This window comes from Eublepharis macularius, chromosome 13, assembly GCF_028583425.1.
Source record: "Eublepharis macularius isolate TG4126 chromosome 13, MPM_Emac_v1.0, whole genome shotgun sequence".
NCBI lineage: Eukaryota > Metazoa > Chordata > Lepidosauria > Squamata > Eublepharidae > Eublepharis > Eublepharis macularius.
Window position 1 is genome coordinate 7,776,960 of NC_072802.1, and position 23,952 is coordinate 7,800,911.

General features: G+C 42.4%; 1 protein-coding gene across 1 annotated transcript in view; it reads right to left on the bottom strand.

The window, feature by feature from the left end:
* CHIC1 (cysteine rich hydrophobic domain 1) overlaps positions 1–23,083 on the bottom strand; it is a 44,771-nt gene extending 21,688 nt beyond the window's left edge. The window contains exons 1-2 of the mRNA XM_054996289.1: positions 22,890–23,083; positions 10,338–10,392 (exon numbers count right to left, since the gene is read on the bottom strand). Of these exons, the coding sequence (XP_054852264.1) occupies positions 10,338–10,392; positions 22,890–23,059 (225 nt within the window). The 5' untranslated portion in view covers positions 23,060–23,083. The remainder of the gene's footprint in view (positions 1–10,337; positions 10,393–22,889) is intronic.
* Positions 23,084–23,952: the final 869 nt, after the last annotated feature.

Here is a 23,952-nt window from a genome sequence, read left to right on the forward strand (position 1 = left end):
CTTTGAGTGCAGGTCCGCTGGCCAAGCCCTCAACCACAGAAGTCTCCTGGCCGCTGTCATGGAGGCTATGGCTCTGGAAGAAAAGGACAGGGCATCCAACGTGGCATCCGCTGTGAAGGCGCTAGCTTTCATAATTCTGTTGGCACCCTCCATTAAGCGTTTGCGATTGCCCGGAAGCAGTTGTGTGAGCTTCCTGATCCATACCACTGCTGCCCGGGAAACGATGGATGCAGATGAGGCAGCCCTAATTGCCATTGCCGAGGCTTCATGTGCCCTCCTAAGGGCAGTCTCTGCTTTCTTATCCAGGTTGTCTCTGACGGCTCCTTGCCCGTCTTCTGTTAGTAGGCCAGAGGACTGAAGAGCAACCACGGGTGCGTCGACCTTGGGGATCTGCAAAAACTCATTGGTAAAAGAAGGTAAAGCGTAGAGTTTTTTGACAGAGCTATGGTATTGTTTAGAGGCTGCTGGGGTCCTCCATTCTGCCCTTAGCTGCCTTTCAAAATATTCAGGGAAGGGAAAGACCCTTTCGGGGGTGCTATCTCTAGGGAAGAACTCCCTGTTTCCCTTTGGCCTGGATGATCCCTTGTCAGAGTTGGGATCTTCCTCCCCTCCCTTTGAGGATTCTTGTAGATCTAATGCTGCCAAGGTCTTGGAAAGCAGATATTGATAATCCTCTAATTTAAAGAGTCTGTTGGACTGTTCTGGAATGAGGGTTTCCTCATCCTCTTCCTCAGAGAGGAATTCCCCTTCAGCCCCGTCCTCGCTGTCTGAGGATGACTCCCCCCCCCAACAGAGATCAGACTCCCCAGGGTGAACTCGGGTCGATTTCTGAGCCGCCTTGGTGGGCCAGGCGGATGCAGTCCGACGCTGCTTGCTGGGGGGTGGGGGGGGGGAAGAGGAATGATCACTAAGGGCCCTGGGGGGAGGGTGACAGATCTTCCCAACCTCCTCCCTAACAGCCTGCCTTAAGAAGGAGCGAATGCTTCCTTGCAGGAACTGCTCCACCTCGCTGGGCACAATACCTTGTTCTTCTTCGGTAACCTCGGCCTCTGGAGCAGTGGAATTCTGTCCGGAAAATTTTTTAGCCATTTCTCCCGGCGGGAGGTTGGCAAGCACGTCTTTAGGAGCCGCGCGGGAAAAGACGCGAGCTTCGCCGGCTTTTCCCGCTCTTTCCGCGGCATCTCTTTTGGCGCCATTTTCGGACTCTGCAGAATGGCGCGAAGCGGTTCCCGGCTCCAGCGCTGGTCTCCGATGCTTCTTGGACGATTTACACGGCTCGCCGGCCGGAAAGGTGCCGGGAAACCGTTCCAGCCCGAGGGGCAGGACGGTACCGGGTAGACCAGTTGTCTCGTCGGCCGGGATCGCTGCTGCTGAAGCTTCGCCTTCGGCATCCATAAAGCTCTCCTCTGAGTCTCCAGGGTCCATTGTGGATGACTTCAAGTGAAGATCAGAGGGAGTAAAGGACTTGATAGACAGATGATAAGATAATAAGGAGAGAGACTGAGAGATATAAGGGAGGAGAGGAATAGAGTCAGAGAAGGAATATAGATCAGATAAGAGAAGATAGACAGAGGATCTGTCTAAGCGACTGCTCTCCCTGGAGGCAGGAAAGAACTGGAAAGCAGGGTGTTCCAGGCACCAACAGGAAGAGGAAGAAAAAAGAAAATTCAACTTCCTGCCTCCCTGATTGGGCAAAAGGAAACACCCAAGATGTCCTCCTGCCTCAGAGGGAGAACCAGGTTCTTCCTCCAGCTGCAGTGGAAAATTCAAAGAATACAATGAATGGAACTTAGGCTTAGAATCAGGTTCCAGAATGGGAAGTAGTTGTACCAGAGGCTGAGAAGGAATAGCCCCTCCCTGCAACACACTGAGAGCAGCAGGCAAACACATGAGCATTTTAAAAAACTACCCTCAAACCAATGCAGAGGAAGAGAGCTCTCCTGAAGGTGCACAGAGCGCTACTCACGCCATACAGCAGTGGCACATGCACTGACATTTTATTTATTTACTTTATATATTGCCTCTCTACCACATTTAGTGCTTGAGGCGGTTTACAGGTGTAGGTGTAAGGAAGTCATGATCCTGCCTCAACAACAGACCTTTCTGGAAGCAACAATCTGTGATCCAACACAGATCTGATCATCCGTGAAGAGGCAAAACATTCATCCACCTCGTTGGGGTAAAAAGTAAGTTGCTCGCAGCACTGTTTAACACTGCCTGAGTTGAGTTAGATTCAACCCATGATTTGGACTCTCTTCAATGAGTAGAAGATACTTCCCGTTGGAAAAATGGCTGGCTACTGTCATGCCAGGTCCATCAGCCATGCCTTAGCCACGATGGCTACGAGAAAACCCGCATGTTCAGAAGGTGTTGTTTTCATGCTTTTTTTGTGGGCTTTCCAGAGGCTTCTGATTTGTTCCTGTTGGAAACAGGATGCAGGACTAGATGGATTCTTGGTCTATACAGCAGGGCTGCTCTTATATTGAACAGCAGTATATACGCCTATTCCATCTGGAGAGCCGGGTTTGATTCCCCACTCCTCCACTTGAAGCCAGCTGGGTGGCCTTGGGTCAGTCACAGCTTCTCGGAGCTCTCTCAGCCTCACCCACCTCACAGGGTGTTTATTGTTGTGGGGATAATAATGACATACTTTGTAAACCTGCTCTGAGTGGGTGTTAAGTCATCCTGAAGGGCGGTATATAAATCGAATGTTGCTGCTGTTATCATCATCATCACCTCTGGATTCCACCTAATTTTTCTGTCTGTGAATCTAGCCACTCTCAATGGCAGCTTGGTAGGCCCACCATCACCCAAGGTGCAACGGAGCATCCTCAGTTTTACAAACAGTAGCGAACCATGTCAAAAATGGAAGACTCTTACATTGCAGCATTAAGACCTGGGAACGGCAAACTAATTGGAGCTTGAGCTAAGCTTGCCAGGAACAATACAGCTGCACTGGAACGCAGACGGAAGTGCTTTTTAATTCGAAGACACTTCCCAGCGGCTGTAAGGTAACACTGTGATGGTCCTCAAAGGACAAGAAAAGAAGAATGGTGGCCTTCAGTACAACAAAGTTTAAGAACACTGGAATTTGTCTGGCTCCAAGGAAAAAAAACAACAGCAACCACCCAGAACGCATTCTAAAAAAGGGTTTCTGTCAGGCCCAGCACGCCATAAAAGGGATTGAGGGTGGAAGGAAGGGTAATAATATTTTACAACAGGATACAAGAGCGGAAAAGAACAAGCATAGCCCAGCAGGCCCGCTCTGTCTTCTTTCGCCATTGTGATCTCAGCCCTATCAATCACACCTTGTGCTGAATCACAATACCAAGGGTGTTTTATGACTTACGCTTCCCTGCATTGCACATCAGTTTCCCCACAGAAGGTCCTTCACGTTTTAAGATCAGAGCTGGAAGCTGGACTTTCCCCTGGAAAGGTCACTTCATTGCTCCAGGTGAGAGGAAAATGGAAGTTACACAGACAGAAGGCCACCTATCATGAGGAGGTACACATGGTCCTTCTCCAGAAGAAAGCCTAAGCTAAGGACAACTCTTCTCTTAACTAGACACATGCTGCATTTTGGAACAATTATGAACATTTAAAATGCTCACGGGTTTTGAAAAAAAAAAAACAATTACCATAGTGTTAAAATTGGGGAAAGGTACTATTGGTTCTTGATAAGGTCTGTGTCTTATTTTGTATCTTTTCTTCCCATACACCCTTTCCCAAATATCCTTACTAATTAGGGACTTACTATTTATGTACTAAGAAAGGGTAAGCAAAAACCCCAATACAGCCTTGCAATACTTTCCAAGAGAATCTGTTAGCAGCACCCACAAAAAATGCTATAAAAGCAACTGTTTAAAGGAAACACAAGAATCTCAATGCTTGTTTTATTGGAACTTAATATAATCAATGAAATACATATATTCTCAATAGGCCTAATACTGATTCACAGGCATGTGCCTATATGGTTTGGAATCTTCCTTGTATTATAGTTACATTTAGATTTCCATGAACTTCTCCAAAGTATTATTAAAAGAATCCATGTCTATATTTCAATTTCTGATATTAGCAATGTTAATTCTTCAATTTCTGCAATATACAGACTTTTCCTATCCAGTGACTAACAGTTTTAATAGCTACAAATTCACTGCAAACTGTCTCCTGAAAAACTAAGCCTTTATTTAAAAGCTGCATTGTACAGGACACCAGTTCAATGCACTTTGTACTCTATACCAAGTCACTGCTTTCATTTGACAAATGAACAGCTCTTCTCAACCTAGACTTCTCCCTTCTGCCCAGTCCCCTTATATTCAACAGAATAGACTGTTTATCTTAAACATTCATATTAAGTCATTTTCCGTGTACAAAATAGAGCAGCTTGCTGAAGAAATCCACAATTACATCACAAGTTTACTTTGAGTTCAAGATTAATTAAAATGAAAAAAGCTTTGGAGAATCCTCATTATATGTATTATTTTATATAGACACGTCTGTACTTAAAAACCACCACCAGTGAGTGGCTAACCTTGAGTTTACAGGTTTAATTTTGGAATGGATAAAGGATTCATGCACAGTGCCAAGACTGTGTTCAAAATAAGATGTTTCTCTCAACTGGAGATTTCTACTGTAGATTTTTATCTCAACTCAAGCATGAGAATCCTGCAAACAGAACAGAATGCAACCTTTGCAGCTTCTTTTCATTCATTAAGGTAGCAGGCCAGTTCCCAATGAGGCAAAACATACAGCCTGATGGCATTAAGAGTCACCAGAGTTTTCCTGGCATTGCAAAATCCTGCCTCAGCTACAACCCAATACACAAGGGCTCCAGGCCATCCATAAAACAATTTGTCATGTATCTCAGGAAACTCATCACAGCCTAAAGATCTGTTGTATACAGAGAGTCAGTGGTGTTTGAAATCACCCCCATTACAGCCTTCCATGGTCCAGTGTGATTTGTGACTTCTTCCAGGTGTCACAGATCAACCAAAAGAGTTCTCGACCTAAGCCCAAAACAGGGACAGATCTACAAATGCAAGAGAATGAGGGAGCAGTGGACAGTACCGCTTAAGATGACAGGTGGATGCCACCACTGTCAAATGTACAGAGGTCCACACATTCACTTATCAAGGAGTGTTGTTCTCTCTCTCTGGTGAGTGCCTCCAAACCTCAGCATACACCTTTCCTCTTCTCAAGCTTGGAACCAAGAGAAGGGTGGGATTGTTCTTGATTTTGTTCAGAGGAGTTAGCCGTGTTAGTCTGTAGTAGCAAAATCAAAAAGAGTCCAGTAGCACCTTTAAGACTAACCAATTTTATTGTAGCATAAGCTTTCGAGAATCAAGTTCTCTTCGTCAGATGCATGATCCGAACTGATCATGCATCTGACGAGAGAACTTGATTCTCGAAAGCTTATGCTACAATAAAATTGGTTAGTCTTAAAGGTGCTACTGGACTCTTTTTGTTCTTGATTTTGTGTAGACTTTCAAGACACATTGGAGCTTAACAGAAAAGAGCCCACCTTTCCAGGCAGGGGTTATTGGTAATCCCATCCGAGACTCGATACCAAGCCTGTGGACTTTGTAATGCTCCCCTATACAAGAAACTCCCCTGCAAGTAGAAAATCAACACACCAGGGAGAAAACGTCTCATTCGCTGCTCTCCTTGTGCTAGTTTGCTACCTGCTCTGCGTCACCTTCCTGCAGCAGTACAGTACATCCTGCTATCTCAGGGCTTTGCTGTCTCTTCTGCAGGATGTACAGGCCCCATCCAACCTAACACATAGAGAGTCAGTGTTGTGTAGTGGTTAGAGCGTTGGCCTAGGCTTTGGAAGACCCAGTCTGCCCTGGAAGCTCACTTGGTGGTCATGTGCTCTCAGCCACAGGGTTGTTGTGAGGATAAAATAAAGAAGAGAATGATGTAAGTCACTTTGGATTCCAACTGGGGAGAAAAGTAGGGTATATATGAAACAAATAAAAATTTTAAATCCTCCATAATAATCTCTCTCTGTTGCCCGTTCATTCAGCCCTGCCAAGGAGCTCAAGGTTCTCCTTCTCCATTTTATCCTCACAACCACCTTGGGAAGTAGGCTGTGCTAAGAAGAGGGAGACAGTGGCCGATGCAGGTCACCCAAGGGGCTTCAGGCCTGAGTTGGATTTGAAGCCAGGAGGACTCCCCAATCTACAATGCTCTAACCACTGCATCATACTCCCTCTCCATAACACAATGAAACTAGTTAGGAAGAGAGCAAGTGACCTGTCCAAGCTTCTCAGCAGGGATTTCAGTCCGGAATGACACTTTTTGCACAGCACTGTAATGGGCCCTATTTTTACTTTTTTTATATATACTTTTTATTTAATTTTCCAAATATTTATACAAACAACAATTTGAACAACTTATTAACAATACAATAAACAGCCATTATAAATACAATATCCATTAAAGTATGAGAAGTACAGAGCTGAATTACACTTTATTAGCAAAGTACGAAGTCTGAGTATTTTTTTGGTAAAGAAATATAAGCTGATGCATAATTAGTTACATGATCAAAAAAAGGCAACCATTTTTCCAAGAAACAAGGTTGGAAGTTGAGGTTGTCATTCAGTATTAGCTGTTCAGATATTTTATCCATTACCACAGGGATTATGCTATTTCTCCCTGACCTGTAGTCTCAAACTTTTATGAGGGGAAATGTGACTAAGGAATAGATCTATTATTTTTCCCCACCCCCTCCCTCCTTATTTATAGAACTTAATAGAGTCCAACAATTGGACATTGCCATTCAGCTAAGTAGGATACAATAACAACCAGCAGATATTCTTCTGTCTTCTTTTCGGATTAACTTGACTGATCAGCTGCATTCTGCATTCTTTGTGTGCTTGAAACTGATCAGTCCATTTTATCTTCTAGGGATGGTTGAATGTTTAGGATTTTTAATAGGTGGTATCTTGAGTCCAAGTCTGTAGCCTGATGAGTGGTTCCATTGTAGTAAACTGATATGTTGGAAGAAGGGCTCCAGCGAAATCTGATGCCTGCATTTGTAAGCTTTGTAGTTATTGGTTTCAGTAGCTTTCTTTTCTCTGGTGTTTCCTGAGAGAGATCCAGCAGGACTAGAATTTTTTTGCCATTGCATGTTAAGGAGTCTCTCAGATGTGTTTAAATATCTTTTCTCTGGTCCTTGGGTGCATAAACTGGATCAAGATGTCTCTTGGAAGGTTAGGACGTGCAGAAGTTGGTGCACCAAGTCTGTAAGCTTTTGCAATTGCAGGAACAATCCCTTCCTCCAGTTTTAAGGTGGTCACTAGCCAGTTTGCAATAAAAGAAGCAAGATCAGCATTTTCAATATTTTCTGGAAGGCCTCTAATTTTTAAATTATTCTGTCTCCATTTATTGTCCAGAGCAGCAATTTTCTCTTGCATAGTTGCAGTACTATTTTGCGGAGACGATATGTCTTCGTGCAAAGTCATGTTCAGCTCCATTGCTGTCTCTGCAAACTTAGCTGCCTCCTTAAAGTTCTCAGTCAGTTCTTTGATCTGCATATGTATAGGTTGTAGGAGTTCTATTGTTTTGAATGAAAAAAAAAGTCTGGAGATCATTCTTCAGATCATTAAGATCTCTTTTAGTTAGAGGAGCATCCTCCATGTCAGGCATTTTATTTACAAACAACATTTTGGCTTCACCTGAGGCCTGAGCTGCTGCAATGTTTGTTTGCTCTCCTGACGCCAGGAATGGCTTTAGAGATCCTAGATATTCCAAAAGTGACTTGCCTTTGCTAGTTGAACTTCTGCCCATGTCTGGTAAGGCTTTCAATTGTTTTAAGATGTTGTTTGTGGCACTGGAGGGAGCAGGGCCTTGGCAGAGCCTCACTCACGCATCTGCCATCTCAGCAGGTCATCCTATTTTTACTTTTCAGCTCAACACTGCTAGCACTAAGCAACCCAGCAAACACATGACAGTTATGGGACAATCACTGAGACGGGAAGGAAATTAATACTGCCAGTTCAATCAGAGCTCAGTACGTAAGCTGGGGTCTTCATATTGTTCTTGCTTAATTTTACGCAAACTCCCTTCAAGTGGGATGTTAAAAAGTCCGTGATGGAACTCTCTTCTTAACCATGTTCCAAATGCTCAGAGGCAACAACAGGAGGACCCGAAAACCGGGGTCAACTGGCTGCCCGTGCAGTTATGCTACAGGCAGGTAAGTTCACTAAAAAAAAGAGGAATATCTACACTTAAGAGGTCGGCCAGTCTACCTGCCCTGGTTGCTGAAGGCCCCCGGTTCAGTTAGTGGGACCCTGTAATCCACAGGTATTTTCTTGACAGACAGGTATCTCTCTTGCAACTCCTGCAAAACTCGGCCATCGTTCACTCCTAGCATCCCACTCTCTCTTCTGCAGTGTCAGTCAGGACCCAGGGATTGAGCTAGTCTTTCCGGAGAGCAGAAATACTTCGGAGGAGGGTTCCTCTGCACCTGGTCGGCTGTAAGCAGACTGCAACAGGGACCCAGGCTAGTCTTTTACCTCCCTTAAGATGATGTCACTGCCCATATACAGGCAGATAAAAAGGCAATATTCATTCTGAAAGGGGCAGAGGCATCTACAACAGTGGCTTAAGTTTTTTAAAAAATAGATATATATTTCATTATTTTTTTAAAAAAAATTATGAATAACAAACAAACCATAACAAGAACAGTAAACACATAATAGGAGAGAGTTATGATCTAACACTGGCTTAAGTTTTCACAACAAACACTTTCTAGGCTGTTCTGGCACACATTCATGGCTGCAAACGCTTTTGTCCATCTTCATTTAACCTGAAAGATGGTTCCATACCTTCATTTGGCCAATCTGGACAGGTGGGTCCATGCAACGATTACTTGAAATTAGATTATTGCAATGTATTCTACATGCATCTACCCCTGAAATCATCCCAGAAACTCCAGCAGGTACAGAACGCCACCACTCAGTTACTGTCACGGAGCTAGGTAGAGTATGCATATTGCACCCATTCTGCAGACACTCCACTGGTTATCTATCAGTTACCAGGTACAATTCAAGTTACTGGTTATCAGACACAAAGATCTGGAACCCTCATTTGAGCACAGCCTCTTGAAAGTGCCATCCTGCAAATGAGTAAGCTTTATAGCTGTTCATATACGAGCATTCTCTGCTGTGCAACAGCATGGATTCTACTGATGGTGTAAAACTACAGCCATTCAGACCAGGGCTGCAGTAAAATGAAATGGTTCAGGACACTTTTACAAAGGGAACAGGGCCGTAGTTTATTCTACTGTTTATTGGGTATATTGTTTTCTTACTGCATTATCTTCTACTTTTAGAATTCCACTTTCTGCATTTGTTTATGATGTATCATGTCTGTTATATTGCATTATTTCTGATTTTTGTAATCCTAGTCCTAGTGCTTTCTACATTGAACGCCTCATACTATTGGACTGTGTTGTTTCAAACTGTGCAATTTGTACTGAGGTTCAGTGAGAAAGGTGGGCTATAAATGAAGTAAATAAACATACAGACTCTGGAAGCCACCGCACTAGGGCTTTATTTTCAGAACGCAGCATAGTTTACTTACTGTACTAAGTTAGCCAGACTTAGGCACATTTTTTGCAGGTACTGTCAGGCATAAAAGTTAACTATAATTCTTTTCTGATCAGAAACTGGTCTAGGATTCAAACATAGCCAATGCTGCATCATCAGAACAGGCACCAAAATATGGGAACCTCCATTCCATTTTCTTAACAAGGTTTTTTAAAAAAACTTATCTGGCTGCCATGTCATTAAAAACATTGCTATGCAAGTGACACCCACTTCAGCTTGAATATTTAAAAACATTGTCCAGCATGAAGGAAAAAAAGAAACAGTCAGTGGATCAAAGGGAAGAAGCATTCAAGATACAATTCTGTAATATACCCCAGCAGGCGATTCCAAGCTAGCATTACCATTCAGTTCTGTAAAGGTGTTTAAAATATGCAAGGTATTGTACATTGATAAAAATGTATAGGTCCCTGCCCAAAAGATAGCATGCCTTGTTATCAGGAAATAGCCCTAGGGTAAGTTATTAACACAGGAGAAACAAGGAGGATCTCATGTAGAGTTACAATTATGTGGATTAAAGAAACCTGCAGAGGATGCAAGAAGCAATCTGCTCCTAAATATATTTACCAGGATGTAAATTTTCCTGAGATCAGTGAACATGTCTCCAAATAAAAGTATTTAGGTCCACAGCATCTGATCTGAAAAGCGGTTTTCAACATGAAGACATACAGTCAGCTGAAGGGAGAGATGCTTTTCAAGTTAAAGTTGATACAAACTCTGACTTACCTTCCCTGTCAGAACAGAGGGAAATTCTGTGTCAAACTTGTTGCTCAAGCCAAACCTTAAAAAAAGAAGAAGAAAAGCATTTCCACCCAACCTAGGCTTCTTTCTTTTACCATTAATTATACAGTACTTGTCTTGTTGCAAAAGCAAAACTACTATTTTATCATGAAGCTTTTAAACAGGCACTAAGGTAAGCAGTGTCAGAACAATGCAGACATATTAATAAGCATACCTCTTTTTTTTTAGTAAATAACTTCAACTTTAAGATCTTATGAACTGAGTACCCATGCTCATTATGGCTTATATTTTCTGTTCTGACAAGTAACCAGCACCAAGTGAATATCTGTTTACTGGTTAAGCCTACAATTTGATCAACTGTAAACTGTTCTCTTTTGGAATTATTCTAAAGCTTGTAAATTAACACAGTTCAAGACTTAACCCCTCATATACACACACACAATAATTTAGAACTACTGTTCTCTCAAGCCAACTTCTCTTTGCTACGCTTTCCATGTGTGAATACTGATGAAACAACCTTTTAACAGCGACCCCCAAAAGATTCGTCATGGGATAGATCACACAGCAGGAATACCTTGTCTTTGCAACTTATATGTCAGTAAGCTGGCTGCTGTTTCAGACACCCGTCTTGTCCCCTTCTCTCATGCTTCAGGACGGAGGCCTATTCATATCCATTTATAATATGTGCATTTATCTTTTAAAACCGCTCTAAAATTTAGGACTATACAAGAGAAATAAGGAGATTGCTAGCCAACAGGTGCCCTCCACAGCTGGCTTCCACCTGCCTATTTCAAACCGAACCACACTGAAAACTTGCAGCAGCTTTTCAGAACTCATCCTGAGACAAAAAAATAAAACAAAATATAAATGAATGCAGCAAGGGTGAGGAAAACATTCATTAAAGCATTATATCTACCTGTTTCCTAGGTGAAAAACTTCAGCACTCTGAAGGACTATAAACCCGTTTACAAAATCTTGCATCTACTGTATGCACAACAAAGAAAGTTGTTAAAGAAATTTTTAAGGGCTTCTATCAGCAGACTCCACTAAATTTAGGGTCCTAGTTCAATGCGGTGTCTACGGTAGAATTCTTTGCTTTTGTTAAATACAGCATTCTGATGTGCTTCTGAACATCACACACCAGTGTTACATTAGCTGTCATGCTTAGGGCTGTATTCAAGAACAAATATTCAAAGTTATCACTGGTACTGTACACAGAAACACAATTCCAGTGCCAAGGTAGTCCAGTTTCAGATTCATCTGAAGCAGAATCAAATCTGAATTCGTGGCTGGGAAAAATGTATTAACCGAAACCGAATAAAACTAACAAGGGTCAGCCCTCAACGTCTTGCTTTTCACTCCATCATGAATGGCAAAAGGCAGAAGACAGCGCACTCAGACTGGACTGTGTACATCTTTGTTCAAAGTAGGCCTGCTCTGTTGTTGTCCGGCTGTAGCCTAACTGTACATTTTGAGTGAAACCTTGTGTTTCTTTTCACTCATTCCAAATGGAAAAACAATCAAACGAGTTTTCTACTAAAAAACCTGGAAAAGTCCTTAGACTTTGCAAGCTATACATTCTCAGTGTGAAAAATCTTACTGCAAGAAGCATTCTGAGGGGGAAAAAATTCATTGGAAAAACAAGGGCACATTTGGAAAAACAAAATTTCTCCCTGAACTTTCCTGTTCCCCCCCCCCCCCCGGGCCTTCAAATCTCTACTCATACGGGTGGCCATGATTTTGAGTAGCAAGTTTTCAAGACATTTGGAAAATCAGGAGTAAATTGTGTAATTTTGAATCTGTTTATTCAGCTAATTTCAAAGAAATACACATCAGCACTCCTGACAGGTGTAAGTCATAGCCTTAAGCTGCAGTAAGACAACAAGGAGAAGGGACCAAGTTTAAACAGCTTCCTTTCCATTTCACCGAGGGAAGTGTTTTAGAGATCAAGGTTCAAGTCCACTAGCACTTTAAAGACCAACAAAGAGTTTCCAGGGTATAAACTTTTGAAAGTCAAGTTCCCTTTGTCAGAAGTGTTTTGGGTGACTCAAAAAACAACAACAACAAAAAAACCCTAACACCAGTAGAAGTTAATAGAAGTGCCATCTCTTATTATGTACTCCCTGGTCTTTAGAACCAAGCCAGTCGATCCTTGTCAGCTCCAAACTCTGTTCTGACAGACAGCAGATTTGACAAGGAGAACCCATTAATTAAAAACAAAACAGAGTAGCACAGTATTCAAACAGATTACACAGATGAAATCATAGAAAAACACACTATAAATTAGTCCAATGAAAATGTCCACACACTCTACAATGTTGAATTAAGCACTCCATTAAATTTAGGGGCTTTCACACTGGAGTAATGATGCAAATACTGAGAGCTGCTGTAGCACGGTGATTAAGTGGTTTGGCTACAAATCAGCACTCTGCTGGTTCGAATCCCATTACTGCCATGAGCTTAGTAAGTGGCCTTCGGTAAGCCCCAGCTCCCCATTTGTATTGTGGGGATAATAACATTAACTTGTTCACTGCTCTGGGTGAGGCACCAATCTCTCTAGAAGAGTGGTATATAAGCACTATTAATGTTGTTGTTATTAAGCATCGGCCATGTCCAATTGTACACCAAACAAAAAGAGATTATGATGGAAGTATGAGTGGTAATAGAGTAGGCAACATCCCAGTTTAGGCACAGCCTGTATCTTCAAGCCACAGGTGCCATTATGGCCCCACAGTATGCCAACATATTTCTGGAAGATTAAGAACAACACTTCCTCTGTGCCTATCCCCAAACATACTTTTTTGATTCACTGACTACATTTTTACCATCCGGATTTTGTACCTGTGGGGCAAGAGGCTGTCAAGAAATTCTCCCACAATTTTTCTGCCTTGCCAAATTAAGCCTGGACTAGTTGATACCGCAGGGTTTTTCTGGATACTGCTGTACAACCATATGACACCACTATCAGAAACCTACAGATTGGTACATTTAACCATGGGCTTCTAACTACTATCCAGAAGACACTGCACACTCCCATTTTCTACAGTCAAGCACTGAGGTGCAACTGAATTTCCTCCATTCCTTCAGCAGCAAATACCAAGCACCAAGCATTTATACCAAGCATTCCTAAACTACAGTAAAAGACACACTGACACTTTCTACAGGACAGAGGGGGAAAAAACCTAGAATGCCGCTGGTTGTTGCCTACAGTTCTCAGAGTTGCTTCCAGAGACAGCAATGGTTTTATCCGACTGGTATTTTCTGCCTAGATCATTTTAATCTTTTAATATTTGTACATATGTTTACATGCTAGAGAGAGTGCCTACAGTTCTCAGAGAAGTGCTCTCCATAGCATCATCTAGAACCTTTCCTACAAGATGATCCTTTCCTCTCAGAGTTGGGGGGGTGGGAGAGGTTGGTCTTTGCTTACGACCAGCAATGATAGATGATCCAAACCCGGGAACCAGCCCCTGCATCCATACCCGGGGCCAACACTGTTCCTATGTGCACTCAAGTGACACTATCACAACTCCCACTGGTTTCGGTTATGCCACCAAGGGCTTATTCAACGGGGCATCCTCTGGCATGCTATATGCTATCAAGCACCTTCTGCCATTCATACCAGTCAAGCTGGACCACCTCTACGCAAGAAAAAGACACAAATCAGGCATTAGAAATGGGGCCATTTCAGTCTCCCTGGACATTTCAATGACAGACTGAACGGCCACAGTAGCGCAGCAGAAGAGTTTCACACTCCGGCCAGAGGCTGCTGAGCTGGAATGCAGATGCACATTTGATACAGTCAGAGTGGGACTCAAAAGGGACTTGGTCTAGTCGGCTCACCACAAAAACTGTCCTTTCTTGCCGGTCTGGATTTCCCTCCTCAAAGGTTTGTGTGTATTATTACAATCCCTTCTATTTTTGCTAATTGATCAGCATTTGGTAGTGGGCCATATCCATTCTGATAGGATCATTTCCTCTTCTGAATAGATTTTTTCCCCATCTGTGACCTGCAATTTAATACATCGTATCTTGTCCTTGTCCTTCTTGACTCTTCAATAATTGCGCCCCTTCTCTATGTTATGTCTGTACCCCTACATCCATGTCATTGTTCTATATATTGCTAATGCTGTACCTTAATGTCATTTGGTAAATGCTCTAACCATCACTTTTGTTTCTCAAGCATCCTGAGAACACAGCTGTCTTATCTCCTTCCTTTGAAGCTCCCAGGAGCGACCTTGCACTGTCTGAAATGTTACAGTTTAATCTTATGCCTTTTGTCCTGTCTAGGCTGATGTATAAACCCTGAAAGAAATTCCCAGACCGTTTCCCACGCAAACCTGTGGTCTAGGTGGGAGGGGGGAGATCACTGGGTATTTAGAGATGTACTTTCTTCAAGTGCTATTCCTGTCAAGGAACGTGTACTGCTTAGATGCTTTCTTGCTTCTGAGTAATTCTATGGACATATATATGGAAATGATTGGATTTCTGAGTAAAACCATTTAACCAAGAGTTTGGACTTCTTGTTGCAATGGTACGCAAACATGTCTACCATATCCTGTCACCCATAGCCTGACAATACAACACTTCATGCTTCTGACAAAGCCTCTGGCTGGCAAAAGCTTCTGCAGCAATAAATGTGTTATTTAAGGTGCCACAAGGTTCTTTGTTATTTTGGCTGTAGCAGCCTCACATAGCTACAAGGGTGAATAAAAATCAATGGTTTTTTAAGAAAAAAATTTAAAAATTGGATTTTTTAATTTAAATTGGATTTTTTAAATAAAATGTTTTTTGAGGAAAAATCTATCTAATAATAGTTTTCTGTTTAAAATACATTATAGTCCAAAGGTTATCATCATGAAATAAGGATTAGTTTTTAATTATGTAGCAAGAGGCTGTATATTCATGCAATGTTTAAATTTTTTGGTAAACGAATTTCATTAATCTGTTCACAATGTCATGCTCTTCCAGAGGTTTCTGTAAGATTATTGGGCAATTTTTCTATTTAGAAGATATTATCGCAGATACTTTGTTTTACAGTTCTCAAAACTGAATTTTTGTCTGCAGAGATCACATCTCTTCTTTACAGCAAAAAGGTTATATACATGCACAGTCGAGAAAAAGACCTTAATCCCATGGTTCCTTTGCAAATCTTTGTACAAAGAACCAACCCCTTACCTCTCAAGTGCTAAGTTTCAAAAAATTCAATGAATAGAAGATTGTTGGGAGTAGAATAGATCTGCACAAGAAGCTAAGTGTGAAGAGTCTTTGTGCAGAAAAGAATGAATCTTTATGTAGAAAACCATGATTTAAATTGATTAAAATTTTACTGACTAGTGATTTAAATCTATTCAATTTAAATCAAATCTACCCTGATAGCTACCCTTCTGGAGTAATTACTGTTGATATACTCATTAATTAATTCATTTCAATTTCTTTGGCAAAGGAATCTCGAACGGTTGTCTCACAAACCAACCTGTTTCTTTATCACCTTATCTGCAAAATCCGACTAAATAAAATCTGACTAAATAAAAGAAAGGAGATAGGATGCATAAGGCAAATCCCATTGATAAATAAGCTTTGCTAGCATGGATGTCCCTTGTCCTTAGTTTTCTGGAAAAAGTCTTTGAAGTCAAGACAGAAATAGGACTCACTGAAGTTCATCCTGTGGCCTGATTCTTCTTCAAACCAATTTTGTTTCTCTCTCCAACTGGCTAATACCAGTTCTGCATAACCCATTTTTCCAGGCAACTATTGCCTTATTCATCACCAGAAACAGGACAACTTAATACTGTTATTTGTCCAACTTGCTAAGGTTAGTTCCTCCTTTATTCGTCTATGAAGATGTCTGGGTGGCAGTCAGAACCCTGAAGGAGCAGTTATTAGCAGCTCTACTTGGAAGCAAGTCCTATTTTACTCCCATGAAAGTGGTTTTAGGGTTGTAGCCTGAATCTTTTTCTAAAGCAGATATTAACAAGCAACAGCACCAAGAAGCAGGAAATTTTCTCAGCATATCCCACAAAGTTATCCAGTCATTTTGCTATCTTGACAGAGGTAAGAGATACCACAGACTTGCAAGGCAGAAAACAGATAGAAGAATCTCAGTGAGAAGTGCAACATTTTAAGAAAAATGTTTAGATATCCATGAAGTATTCATAGAGTACAGAATGCTAAATCAGACATTTTGTCTTTTATATAGTAACAGCCTTAAGCTATCTTTTACACAGTATCAAATCTGTATTTTTTTACCTCTTTAAATGAATTTGCTTAGAGTCTTATTTTATGCATGCTTACTTGGAAATAAGCCTGAGTCCAATGGGACTTACAAGTATGCCAAGACTGCAGCCTCAGTTTTAGAAGATGAAATAATTGCAAAGTTTGCACACAGAAGCAGCAGTATCAACAGCACAGGGGACTGCTTGACTCAATGCAGGAAATGAATCTCTTTTCCAAGTTTGTTTTTTTACAATACAAATTGTGTGTGCGGGGGGGGGGGGTGCTGTCAGGTTGCAGCCAACTTACGGCAACCCCATAGGGTTTTCAAGGCAAGAGATGTTCAGAGATGGTTTGTCATTGTCTGACTGTGAGCAACCCTGGCCTTCCTTGGTAGTCTCCCATCCAAATACTGACTGGAATGCTTAACAGGACATATTCCTAACTTTCTTTTCTCTAGCTATGTCCAAAAGTTTGCCAAAAGCGTAGAAGGGTTTCTTCCAATAATACAAATGTTTCAATGCTATTTAACTTAAATTCTTTGTTTAAAAAAAGTGGGGATACGTTATGGAAGTAAACCAAAAGATTTTTTAAAAAACCATCCCGGGATTGAAACTGGATTTCAGCTGAACTGTTTGACTGATAGGTTTGACTGATACTGATATGGCTAAGCATTCTACTCACTTTTGCAGGTACCCCATGAGCTATTTTTTGTTCACTCTTTGGGGAAGTGATTGTTTTATGAAGCCATACTAAACTCACTGACATGAACAATCATTCTTAAACTGGCTTCTCAGCATCACAACTTAAATGAATTAAACTCTTTCCACAAACTTGCCCTGTGGTAGCTCAAGAGATGCTTCCCTCGTGGTGTGATTCTCTAATGTTACTGAGAATCGTATGCAAATCCTCCAGCCAACTGGATTTTAAAAGGCCCAACTGATTAGAAAAGAACAGAGCATTCACATACTCTCCGCAGTGGTAAGGGCATCATCTTTGTGGAGAAAAATGAAGTATCTTCTCTACCGCAAAGAACAACTCAATCAGTTCAAATGAATTGCCCATTATCCATACTCCAAATGTGTTAACTTGTAACATCCTTACAAGTTGACCAATCCATTCTTATCCATCAGTACCTTTCAGTGGTTTTGGTCTTGTTTTTCTGATTGGGACACAAGAACTTTCCATCAAAGGAGCTGAACCAGCTGAATGGGATTTGACCAGTGGAGTGCCTCAAGGTCCATTCTCTAAAACGGATTCTTCAGTATCTGTATGAGGCTGCCGAATGAGACCACCTGGAGCTTTGAGAATAGGTGTCATCAAAATGCGGGTGATGACCAGATCTATGCTTCATCATCCAAGCTTTCACATGTATCCGTATGCGCTCTGAACTGGTGCTTTGGGGCAGGTCAAGCTGAAATTGAATCCAGACAAAGTAATGCTGGTCTGGAAGGCTGATTTTCTCGAGGGACACTTATCGTGGACAGAACAGCACTGGCATTTTCAGAGTAGATTAAGAGCTTGGGGTGCTCATGGAATCAACCTTCCTGATTAAAAAGAAGGTTGGTGTACTGGCCAAGAGTGCATTCTATCATCTGCATCTTGTTTGTCAACTCTCCCCCATATTAGACTCAGCTAATCTGGCCATGCTGGTCCATGCTTTTGAACCTCATGGCAGAATTACTGCAATGCGCTCTACCTTGAAGAGAACCCAGAACCTGCAGGTGGCCCAGAATGCAGCAGCCATATTATCTTCAGGGCTAGATGATGGAAATGATGGTCCTCAGTCTGAAAGGACTTTCCGCTCCCCCCCCCCCGCAAAAAAAGATGGCTGAGCTGGCATTATCCACAGCTTTCTCCACTGTGGCTTCCATTCTGTAGAATGGGCTCCCAGAAGAGGTGATGGGAGCCCTGACACTAGACTAAAGGAAACCTCCGCATTCAGAGGCAGTACTTTTCTGAATGCCAGTGCCAGGAGGCATCATCAGGGGAAGGCACTATGGATAGCCCTCAAGAGTAACTGGTTGGTCACTGTATGAGACAGGATGCTGGACTAGATGGACCACGGGTCAGATCCAGTAAGGCTCTTCTTATGTTAAATCTTCAGGAGAAGTTGCTAGGCCACTTGATTCACCAGGGCTTTGAATGGGGTATAAATTGCATGCATCTATTGAGAGGAGGGGAACATTGGGGTTTATTCTATGGGTTTTAAATTGAAATCTGTGACATGTAAGGTGCTCTGAGCCACAAAGAAATGCAGGATTTAAATATTTTAATAAATCAAAATCTAGTTTTCACATCATCGATAAAGCCAGCAGCTTGAGGTCCAGTAAAGTCCAGCCAGCAGCTTGAAGCACCCACCTGAATACAATTCCCAGAGAAATTGTATCAGGGAAACACAGACACCCTCTCTATTTGCAACATGGCTGTGTTTACCATTTAGACCTCTCCAGTAGCACAGAGTATACTCTAGCTCTGGAGTTCAGGGATCAGATACCCTTAAAATCCAAGCCAACCGGAGAGGCTTCACCTGCCCCATTGTTAAAGGTCCATCTGCAATACAATCCTAAACAGAATTGACTCCAATGGACTCTGCAACTCTGATTAGGATTGCCCTGCTGATCTGCCATTCTGTTTTCTGTAGTGGGAATTTGATGGTTTCTGGAAGCTCAGAAGCAGGGCGCGGCACCAACAGCCCACATCCTCTGTTTAGTGCAGCGTCTAATATTCAGGGATATATGCCAAAATATGGTGATTACAGCAAGTATAATGGCTTATCCCCATTAACAGACACTTTGTCCACAAATGTGTAATTATTTTTAGCCAATCTTGAAGCTAATGGCCATCAACATATGAGGCAACGACTTTCAAAAGCTCATTATACACTGCTTGAAAAATAATTGTCTTTTGACTGCTACTTCAGTTAATGAGACAAATTAACATAAACTAGAACAGAAATGTTATATTCTGGGACAGTATCATGCTGTACATCTCAGAAGTAAGTCCCACTGAGTTCAATGCAACTACATCTGATTCTGAAGCATACAGCTATGCAAATCTTCTTTAAAATGATTTCCTTTAAAAAATTTACTTTTAAGTAAATGACTTTTAAAGTCAGAATATTGAATACAATTTTTGATTTTGTTATCCACCTTGAACAAGCTAATAGAAAGGCAGCGCAAGCTGATCAAAGTGCCGGCAATGCACGGCATAATGCATAAGCAACATGAAGATTCTGAGTAGCGCACAAAAAAGGCTGATACGGTACAAACAGAGAAAGTCATGGCCCAATGGGGAAAGGGCAGGGAGTGCAAGCACTGAGTTCCACCTCCATACGTCAGGGGAAGCAGAGACAGACTGACAAAAGCATTTCAGCTCAACCAGTCCCTGGAATCAGACCACAATTTAGTCAAGATATCAATGTAAGAGCTTTTCTGAACAGTCTAATGAAATCTATGAGAAAGCTGGAAGTGTCCATGGGTGCATTTTTAACATATAAGAAGGGATGAATATACACAAAGCTCTGCCATACTGAACAAGGCCATTTGTCTATCAAAGTCAGTTCTGTCTACTCTAACCAGCAGCGGCTCTCTAGATTACAATTGAGAAATTTTGTCTGATACAATAAGAGCATTCAGCTGCATTCAAATCATAACATTAAATCAAAAATGCCCTTCTGGTTACAGGAAGACTTCTTGGAATTTTACCCCGTTTGGATCCAAGAGACTACAAGTATTAAAATGTTAGGTGGCAGAGAAGTGTCAAAAAGATAATGAAAGGGTTAAAAACACATGGATCACTTTGCAAAAATGGTGAATAAACATTAAAGGAGAATAGAAAATGAAAGGACGGAAAGAAGAACAGGGTCACCACCTGATCAGGTTGTTTTTTTTTTACTTATCTTCCAAATAATATATTTCATAATCTCCAAAGAGACTGTGAAGAAAATATTTTCATCAAGAATGGAATAAAAAGTGATGAAGAATGGATAAAATAAAGAAAGCACTGTTGAAAGAAATGGATGCAACAACAGCAAACAAGAAAGATTATTTTTAAAAAGAGGAAAAAATAAACCAGATGCATGATGAATACTACAAAACACAGTGTGCACAATAACTAAATTTGCAGGTGCAATACTGGACTCTATAAACTAACTACCAATGTACACACTCACAAATATTAACTAAATGTGCTGAATTTTTAATATGAAAAAGCCTAAATGTATGCAAATTAATGCTAAATAACTAATAATAAAACTTACATTTTTAGTTTAAAAGACAGTACATGCTAATGATTAGTAAAAAAAGTTTGGAAGAAACCTTTTTAAAACATAGGAATAATACTTAAATGCATTTATAAAAAGAAACAAAGAAAGAAAAGGCAGCTTACTCATGCTATTAAACTGTTTTATATTAAACGAGGCATAACAGATTGTCAGATATGACAGCAGTTTTGCCTCCTCCCCCTCCTCCTCCCCACTATAGCTCCCCATCCCACAAAACTATTAGAACACTTTCCCATAGGTATGAAAGGACTGCTGCGGGAGGGGAATGCAGAAAAGATCCAGGATCCTTGTATCCATGTGTCCTGGTATAAAAACTAAGGATTATAAATTAGAGAGCTTTTATGCGCGTGTGTGCGCACGCACGTGTGTATGTAATCTGATTAAAAATCAAAACAAAGATAAATACTACATTTAGAAAACAATACTAATAAAAAATTTGGATTTTATTTCATAGATTTTTTAAAAAACAAATAAAGGCTGATTTTTTAAAGGGCAAAAGGCTCAAAATTTGCAAGCACTGTGAAAAAAATTCAGGACTCACTGGAGTGAATTTAATAATATCCTCATCTGTTGCAGCAGAATATGTTCAAACATCATCTGTATTTACGGTCACTACACTTCATAAAACTTAGCAGCATGTTTTTTGTCTGCACTGCAGCACAGGAGCCAACAGACTGAATACGCAAGGTGTGTGTGTGTGGGGGGGGGTACACAGCAGAATAGTGGGGCTGGGCAGACCAGTTCTGTTTTGCAGCAATTCGGAGAGGAAACCAGTAGTGGAAGAATCTGCTCTCCATTGACAGTGCCCTAATAATGTTTAGTCCATGTGCAAGTTTTGTAAGCCTCAGATCAATTGCTTTCTTTCACATGCATCAATTGAGCTTTAGATTGTTCTCCCACCTAGATTGATGTGGTCACATACTTTATCCCCCCAACCCAGCTCACCTAGTAAAAGAGAAAGAAAGCATTAAATAAGGTTTACTTAGTTATGCCTACAGATGAAAGCCACATCAGTATCACAAAAGCAGTTCAACCAAAGTGTGGGTATGAAGGGTACCAAGTAATACGGTGCCTAGCTTAGTCCTGAAGTCAAGAATTGTTTGCCTGCATCCCACCAGCCTCAGCCCTATCTGTTGGCTCAGGTAAGCAGCTACTAGCTGTTGTACACGCTGTAACTCCTCTACATCTGTAACTCCTCCAAAACAAGCCAACAGAGCTCTTGCCTTGAATCCAGGCTCCATTTTGTACACCTCTGTCTCAGGTGTACAGTTGCTTGTATCAACAATGACCCATTCAGACTGGGAAACTCTTCTTGATGGGTAAGATGTGTAGAGAAAAGGTGGCTGAGAAAAAGGGGGGTGGAAACGCTCTGCACATAATCAGGGTCTTTTGCTTCTTGTTGTTCGCACGCTTTAGGACTGAAGCCAGGTTCCAGAACAGTAGGATTTGAGTCTGGAGGCACCTCAGAGACTGACAAGATTTTTTTCAAGGGTATCAGCTGTGGAGAGTCAGAGCTCCCTTCTTCAGAAACAGAGAGGCGATCCCTGAGCCTAAAGGCTCAAAGGGGAGCTCTGAGTCTCGAAGGCTGGCGCTCTGAAAATCTTGTTGATCTTTGCAGCTGACCAACACGGCTACCCGCCTGAAACCAGGTTCCAGAAGAGTCTCTTTGCACATGCTCAGAGCCTGCCTCTACCTCACCCGGCCTAGCCCTAAAAAAGGAATTCCAGGACCGGCACTCAGCATCTCCCTTCCTCTGCACAAAGCCTTCCTTCACATGACCCATTCCTGAATCCGAGTTCCTAGAACAGCGCTCTGCACACGCTCAGGGGCCCTCTCCTTCACAGGCTTCCCGTCCCCTAGCCTACCCACCACAAATGGGGGGAGAGGAGGGCCTTCTGCACACCTTTTTCCTCATCCGCCAGAGGGGCACTCTGCACACGCTCAGGGACTCTCTCGCTGCAGAGGCGCCGGGGCGCTCTCGCCTGGCCCCGCCTCGCGGCAGCCCCGCCCCCCTCGTCGCCCCCTCCCGTGGTCCTTACACAGTGATATGCCCGGCGCCCCTCACAGCCACGGGTTCGGGCGCGTCCCGGGGCCGCGGCAGCTCCTGGCTCCTCACCACAGTCTCGGCCTCCTCGCCCTCCTCCTCCTCCTCTTCCTCCAGCTCGTAGATGGTGTCAAAGTCCGCCATGTTGGGGAGCAGGACGCTCATGGCCCCCTCCCACCACCACGCATGCGCCGCGCCTGGGGAAGACGCCGTTAGTCTCGCGCATGCGCTGACTGCTCTGCGGCGGCGCCGCGCTCGGGCTTGTGGGAAGAGACGGAAAAAGGCGCGCGAAGAAGGGAGGGCCGGCGGGTGTGCCTTTGTCCGCAAGCACGCGACCCCCACGACCCCTTCACAAGTGACTCTTACACGTGTAAGCTGGTTCTGTGAACCCCTAATGAGAGCACCGGACATAGGGTTGCCAACCTCCAGGTGGGGCTGGAGATCTTCCGGAATTCTGCCTCATGTCCTGGCAACAGGGAAAGGAAGAAAATGACTACCTTGGAAGGTGGACTCTACGGTATTATACTCTGAGGTCCCTCCCCTCCACAAATTCCGCCCTCCTCTGACTCCACCTCCAAATCTCCAGGAATTTCTCGACTAGGAGTTGGCAACCCTCTGACCAGCATCTTGGCTGTAGCTTGGGGATGATCCTGAGTGCACTTATAGGGTTGCCGCCCTTCAGGTGGGGGCTGCTCTTCTGCCAGTATTGTAACAGATCACCAGGCCGCTGGGGTCAGTTCCCCTGGGCCAAATGGCCGATTCAGAGGGTAGAGTCGAATGTAGTATAGAGTCTAGGAGAAACAGACGTCTCTCACCATCTATTGCCATCCAAATCTCCAGGAGTTTCCCAACCTGGAGTTGGCAACCTTAGAAGTAAGTGACCGTAAAAGCATTGTCTCACTAGTGTGCATGTGTGACCATGTCCCTTATTGAATATACCTCGGTTTTTAAAATTCCCTGTTTGTTGAAAACAAGCACGTTAAGTAAGACCTGTTCTCTCTGACATGCTAGTTTTCTGCATGCTGGATGCTTTTTTTTTTTTTTAATGAAGGCGCATT